General features: G+C 47.1%; 1 protein-coding gene across 1 annotated transcript; it reads right to left on the bottom strand.

The window, feature by feature from the left end:
* Positions 1–4874: 4874 nt before the first annotated feature.
* On the bottom strand, positions 4875–6764 carry LOC141589801 (uncharacterized). The gene is made up of 3 exons (XM_074410424.1): positions 6423–6764; positions 5418–5960; positions 4875–5303 (listed from the first exon to the last, which is right to left on the bottom strand). The coding sequence occupies exons 1-3, from the start codon at positions 6762–6764 to the stop codon at positions 4875–4877; spliced, it is 1314 nt and encodes a 437-aa protein (XP_074266525.1).
* Between the last annotated feature and the right edge of the window lie 816 nt (positions 6765–7580).

The following is a 7580-nucleotide window of genomic DNA, read 5'->3' on the forward strand; positions in this document are numbered from 1 at the left end:
TCCCAGGCCTGCTGCCCCAAGTCAGCCCATATCCAGATTTTGGGCCTAACACACGGCCCAACTCCTTAATGTGTATTATGTGAGCTTACTCCATTAGGTCAATATGCAGATTTTAGCTCAAACAGTTTGCCCCCAATTCCTTATGAGATACGTCTCGAGGCGTCGAATAAGGAATTTACGCATTCATTTTTTTTTGAAAAACCCTACGCCATCTTTTGCACTTCTTTCTGCGTACTCATCATTGCTCTTGTTCCCCACTCCCTCATTTCTCGCGCCTCCTCCTCTCTCTCTCTTCCTTTATAACCCCAACCTCCACCTTACTTCATTTATCCTCAAAACCCTTTTTTCCAAAAACTCTCCTCCTCCCTAAACTCTCATCCTCCCTTTTATTTTCTCTCGCCGGATTCCAGCACCACTCCTCGCCGTCACTCTTTCCCAGGTACTCCTCCCTCTCCTCCTTTCTTTAATTTTTCCCTTCTCTCTCTCTCTCTCCTCCAACCATGGGCAAAACTCGTCACACCTCCTCGACTTCCACCCCAATCGACGAAAACCCATACCCCGTCTTCCCTTCCCGGAATCTTTTTACTCACCCCCATGACTGCAACTCTACTTTAACTGCTGCCGACATCCCCTTGATCAAGGGTTTGCTCGGTCTTGGCGATGAAGTTGACATTGCCATCCCAGAACCGGGTCAGAAAGCAGACGCCATCCAGCCGGGGTGAGTCTGTCTCTACCTTTACCCGTTTAGATATGGCCCCTCCGCTTTCCCTTTCCAAAACTTGTTCAAGATTTCATCTACACCAACAACTTTGCCATGACACAAATTTCTGCCACCATCTGGAGGGTTCTCTATTCTCTAGCCGCTAGCCAGAATACTGGCAACTCCATCTCCCTGGGCGATCTGGCCCACATGTATAACATTAGGTCTTTGGGAAGAGGCCAGTTTTCCCTCCGGGGCTCTGGAGAGACTCCCTTCAGGCACGTGTCAAAGTCTAGAGACGAGAAGTGGTTTGAGGACTTTTTGTATGTGAGGAAGGCTTCTATCCAGCCGCCTGCTGACTACATCTTCGAGAAATGGGTTATTACTTCGAGTATATGGCTTTCCTGACACCTGACTTTTTCATCTCAATGCTTACTGGCTTACTCTGTTGCTTTCGTGCTGGTCCCTGCTACCTGACTCGCCTAAGTGTCTTAATATCTGCCCGCAACAAACTGTTCTGCATCCCTCTGTCTGAGAGAAAGTTCCCTGACCTGCTACCTGGTTTCTCACCCGCTTCTTCCTCCAATCCTCAACAATCAGCTCACAACATGTCTTCTGGTAAGCTGCTTAGAGCTATCTTCGCTTGCATGTAATCTTGCTGTCTATCTAGCGCTTCTGTCACCTGAAATTATGACTGCTCGCAAGTTCAAAGGTTGATCCTTTGGAGGCCATCCTCTAGAGTGCCAAAAGAAAAAAAATCTGCTACGAGTCCTGACGTGGCATCTGCTTCCAAAAGGAGTGCCCCTGCTGCCTCCTTCTAGTCACCTCCTACTCACTCCAGCTCCGTTCGTCCCGAACCTTTAGAAGGTGGCCCGCTGTCCCGACATCCTCCAACTCCTCCTGCCAGCCCTAGTGGTGGCATCATCGCCCACTTTCCAAAGGGCTTTGGAAATATTGACAAGGTGCCATACTGGCCTGAGATCGACCAGCTACTCTTCCCTTCCTTGGTGGATGGCTTCTCAGAGTTCGCCCAAGAGGAGTTGACTGAAAATGACGTGCACAATGCTTTTATGGTGATTATCTTCCTTCTTCTGCCCGTTCCAAGTTGCTTATGTCAATCTTTGCTAACTTCAACTTTCTGTGCCCCCAGGCCTTCCAGTCTGCTCTCTACAACAGGAAGATGATTAATATAGTGCAGACCACCAGTCGTGCTACCAGCACCAAGAACATAGAGCTGACTTGGACCATTGCTGATCTGGAGCGGCATCGTGTTGACTTGAGAGGACGGGTGGCTGAACTGAAGGCAGATCTTGCTGGAACCAAGAAGAAGCTGGAGGAGGGAGCTGACCAGCTGGCATGCAACCAAGAAGTCTGCACTACATTCTCTGATTCCTTGAAGCATTCTGAGGAGAGGATCAGTGAGCTGATCACCCTCCTGGCCACCAACATTATTGCCTATGCTACCTGGCGGGGAAAGATCAGCGGGATGCATGCTGCCCTTGAGAAGCCTCAAACTCTGGAAGCTATCGAGGAGGAAGAGAGGCAGCTGGAGACCCTGTACCCGGTTCAACCTGATCTGAGCATTCTGATGCCTGAAGTTGGCGAAGTGAACTCTCCTGCGCTGGCAAAGCAGGCTGCTATTGGGGATGCTGGTTTGCTTCAGGAGACTGTTGCAGCTGATGGAGCTCAAGAGGCCGCTGTTGCTGAGGACATGCAAGCTGGTTTTGTACCTGAAACAAGTGGTCAACGGGGAGAGGCAGAGGAGGTGCCAGAAGTGGAGGTCATCAATGTGAACGAAAGTTAAAAGTTTTTCTTCTCTATTTGTGAACTTTTTGGGATGGTAGTCTGACCCTTCGTTGGCAGACTTGTAAAATTTTTAAATAGTTGGTGTTACTGGTAGCTCGCCATGGCGCCGCTTGGGGCCATATTTTGGCCAAATTTTGAAATACCCTTTGCCCTAGTTTGGCAAGTTTAATTATGTCTTTTGTGTTATGTTTAGTTTTCTTAGCTTAGGAAGCTGCCATGTTAGCCTGTTGACTGATTTAGACTAGTCGTGTCAGCCTGAGAAGGCTGATTTAGACTCAGCTAGATGCCGTGTCAGTCTGATGACTGATTTAGGCATATGCCGTATTGTAAGGGGGGAAGGTGGCCGTGTCAACCTTAGAGGCTGATTTAGACCAGTCGTGTCAGCCTGAGAAGGCTGATTTAGACTCAGCTAGCTGCGTGTCAGTCTAATGACTGATTTAGGCGTATGCCGCAATTTGAATACTTAACCTTGTTCATGACGCAAGGTATGTTCATCATGTTTAAAGCCAACAGGGGTGTACCTTAGGCAAGTTTATCGTCATTCCAAGACCAATGGGACGTTGCGGGATTCTAGTAGCTCAGAGATCCTTGCGTTCCATATATGTGTGCATGCATGCTGGGGCCCTGATTAATTACGATGAGTGCGAGCTACGTCCAGGAGGTGGTATCAGGGGTAGCTGGGTAAGAGTTCAGCTGTCAGCCAGGCTCCCTTTCGTATGTTCCACAGTCCGCCTGGTGAGGATGCTCCTAATGGAGAAAGTAGGTGAGGCATGTTGGAGTGCCATGTGCCTTGTCACTCCGCGTTTGCAGTTGACAGTCCTTCCAGATATACTTTTAACGTGCCATAGATATTAGAGTTCAGAGTGATGCACCTAGAGAAGCCTGAAAATAGAAAATTACATCTGAGCGATGTGAAGTACCTGATGCCATCTCATGGGATGCCAGATCAATTGTGGTCCCAGGAAGCTCTCAGACCACACAACTCCAATGGTAGTTTTGAAAGTTGAAAAAAGTGAAAGCAAAAAGAAAATGACACGAAATTGGTAGTATGCCTACTACCGGACTTTTTTTTGAGCTTTTCTTAATACACTACTCTATACACTAATATTTACTTATTATTAAAAGTAATACCTCTCAGGTGAAGTATGTTCCATGGCATTTGTATGATTTGACCGTCCATAATCATTAATCTGTATGCGCCATGGCCAACAACTACTTCTACCTGGTATGGTCCTTCCCATTTGTAGGCGAATTTGCCTGCCTTCCGATTTTTTGTGCTTTGGAACACTTCACGGAGAACCAGGTCTCCTACCTCCAGGAGCATGGCTTTCACATTCTTGTTGTAACTCCTGGCAACTGACTGCTTGTAGGAAGCTAGACGTATCTTTGCACTTGCTCGCAGCTCGTCTATTGTGTCCAGGCTCCTGATCATCTCTGCATTGTTCAGTTCCCCTGTCCTACATCCATACCTGTGGGTGGAAACTAGAACCTCTGATGGAATGACTGCTTCCGCACCAAACACCAGGCTGACGGGTGTTTGGCCTGTTGCTATCTTTGGTGTCGTCCTGTCTGACCATAACACTAGTGGCAATTCATCTGCCCACTTTCCTCCTAACTCCTATAACCTCCTTCTCAGATTATCCATGATAATTTTGTTGTTGGACTCAGCTTGCCCGTTAGACTTTGGAGTCCTGGATGCTGATTTTTTTAGAGTGATGTTCCATCTGGCACAGTATCCCTCGGTATCATTGGAGATGAATTGTGAGCCATTGTCACATATGATTTCTGATGGGATACCAAACCTGCAGATGATATTTCGTTTTATAAAAGAGATGACATGTTTGTCCTTTACTTTTGTGAATGCTTCTGCTTCTATCCACTTGGAGAAGTAATCTGTCATCGCCAACATCCATATTCTGTTTCCTGTGGCTCTAGGTAAAGGATCCACTATGTCCATTCCCCATGTCATGAATGGCCAGAGAGAGATGATGGGATGTAAGGGCTCTGCTGGCTGGTGGATCATTGGCGCTGAGCGCTGGCAGGCATCACACTTGCGGGCATATTCTGCTGAATCCGTCCTCATCATGGGCCAAAAGTAACCTTGCCTGAGGGCTTTGTTTGACAGACTCCTGCCCCCTGCATGGTTTCCACATTCGCCACTGTGGAGGGCATGTAACACAGTCTGTGCTTCCTGCTTGTCCAGGCACCGTAAGTAGGGACCTGCCAATGATTTCCTGAAAAGTACATCATCAATTAATATAAATCTGGAGGATTTCATTTTGAAGCCTCTTATCTCCTTCTTATCGTCTGGCAGTTTGTTGTGTCGCAGTCAATCTAAGTAAGGTGTCCGCCAATCCTAGTCGTCTGCCTATGTAGCTATCTGATCAGGTGTCCGGTCAGCTGCCTGGTTGGCCGACTGGTCACCTGGTTGGGCAGCTGTCCTGGCTTCTGTAGTTGTCTGAACCGCCAGCTCATCCTGCTGATCCTCCAATTCTCCTCTGTCTACCTCGTCTGCTTTCTGGATAGAGGGTTCCAGCATGTGTACGATGGGGATGCTGGACAGTTCTGTTGGTTTGAATGTTGCCCCCAGGGTCGCTAAGGCATCTGCCTCCACATTCTGATCGCTGGAGATCTGCTTGAGCTTGCAAGTTTTGAATTTCTGTTTCAGCTCCTTCGCTACTTTCAAGTATGCGATCATTTTTGAGTCCTTGGCTATAAATTCATCATTCACATGGTTAACTATTAGCAAAGAGTCACTAGATATTTGTAGGTTCCTGACTCCCAACTCCAGAGCTAGCTGCATTCCCAGTATCAGGGACTCGTATTCTGTTTCATTGTTGGTTGCTTTGAATTCACATCTTATTGCCTGAGCTATCAGATCTCCTTATGGTGATTGTAAGATTAAACCTACACCTGCCCCCTCTAGTTGGAGGCTCCGTCGATGTTCATCTGCCAGGTCTCTATCTCCCTGTTCCCTTTGAGGGTCAAGATTTCTTCGTCTGCCAGGTTCTGGATAGTTGGGCTGAAGTCTGACACAAAGTCTGCCAGTGCTTGTGACTTGATAGCTGATTTCTGCGAGCAGTAGAGACTTGCTTACGTAATAGACTGGCTTTTTCTCCTTATCCTGCTCTCTGACTAGAACGGCGCTTACTGCTACCTCTGTGACAACCAAGTAGAGGAACAGCGGTTCTCCTGGCTCCGGCTTTGATAATAACGGTGGGTTGCTGAGGTAGTGCTTCAGCTCTCTGAATGCCTGCTCGTGGTCCGCAGTCCACTCGAACTTCTGGCTCTTCCTTAGTATGTCGTAGAATAGTCTGCATTTGTCCGAGTACCTTGAGATAAATCTGCTCAAATCTGCTATCTTGCCAGCTAGCCTCTGAACGTCCTTTGGCTTTTCAGGTGACTCCAGCTGTAACACAGCCTTAACCTGCTCGATGTTGGCTTCTATCCCCCTCTGGGTTACAATGTAGACTAAGAATTTGTCAGAGAATACTCCAAAGGTGCATTTGGACGAATTTAGCTTCATCTTGTATTCTCTGAGGGTGTTGAATGTTTCTGCCAGATGCTGCATGTGATCTGTAGCTTTTTCTGATTTTACCACCATATCATCAATATATACCTTCATGATTCTTCCTATCTGCTCTTTGAACATGCGGTTGACCAGCCTTTGATATGTGGAGCCTGCATTCTTTAGGCCGAATGGCATGACATTGTAACAGTATATTCCTCTTTCAGACATGAATGCTGTCTTCTCTTGATTTGTAGGATCCATCTTGATTTGATTGTAACCACTCCAGGCGTCCAGGAATGTCAACATCTCATGTCCAGCTGTCACATCCACCATCGCATCAATGTGAGGTAGCGGGAAGGGGTCTTTAGGATATGCCTTGTTAAGGTCAGTGAAGTCCACGCATACTCTCCATTTTCCATTCTTCTTAGGTACCACTACTACATTTGATAGCCACTCTAGATATTTCACCTCTCTTATCTTGTTTGCTGTCAGAAAGCTGTCTACTTCCTGATTGATCACCTTATTTCTCTCAGCTGCGAACTTTCTTCGTCTCTCCTGGATGGGTTTACACTTTGGGTCCACGCTGAGTTTATGTGTTATGATAGACGGGTCTATCCCCATCTTGTCGTCATGTGACCATGAAAAGCAATCCATATTAGCCTGCAAAAATTTGATTAGGTGTTGCCTCAGGTTTCCTGTGCATCCAACTCCAATTAGCATGGTCCTTTCTGGGTGCAGCTTGTCCATGCTGATCTGATCTAGGTCCTCAGCTGGAGGCTCAATGTATTCTTCCTGGACATGCCGCTTCTGTAATTTCTATGCTGGAGGGCTGGCAGTGCACTTCAGTGCTTTCTTGTAGCAGCTTCTAGCTTCCTCCTGGTCTCCTCGTATTATTTCTACTCCCCATGGTGTGGTGAATTTTATGCATTTATGATATGTTGAGGGGACTGCCTTCATCAGGTGCAGCTATGGTCTTCCCAGAATGACGTTGTAGGTAGAGGGTCCATCTATGACTAGGTATCTGACCTGTTTGTTGACTCCTCCCACATAGGTTGGGGTCACTATCTCGCCCAATGAGCTGGCTGTCTCTCCACTGAATCCTACTAACGGGATGGTTTTCTTCTGCAATTATTTCTCACTGAACCCCATGTTTTCTATGGTTTTTAACATGATCAAGTTGTCCGAGCTGCCAGTATCTACCAGAACCTTTCTGACTGTGCAGCTAGCCATTGACAGAGTGATAATGAGTGCATCATGATGTTCTTGTTCGTCATGTATATCTCCTTCATCAAAAGCAACGGCGGGTAGGTCACTGTGAGAAATTCTTCAGGAAGTTGATGGCCTATCTCCCTTAGTCTCAGTAGCACGTCTTTTGGCTGCTGAATATGTCAACCCACTCAGATCTGAGCCGTCTGTTATCACGTTTATTATTTTGGTGCATGTAGGTGGAGCCACAGGCTTCGTGGAGCCTACCTTATCCTGCTGCTTGCCCCCACGTGGTAATAGGTGGCTCAGTTCTCCTTACTCGTATAGGCGCTTGATTTCCCTTCGTAGTGTGTAGCA

Source organism: Silene latifolia, chromosome 7, assembly GCF_048544455.1.
Source record: "Silene latifolia isolate original U9 population chromosome 7, ASM4854445v1, whole genome shotgun sequence".
Classification (NCBI taxonomy): domain Eukaryota; kingdom Viridiplantae; phylum Streptophyta; class Magnoliopsida; order Caryophyllales; family Caryophyllaceae; genus Silene; species Silene latifolia.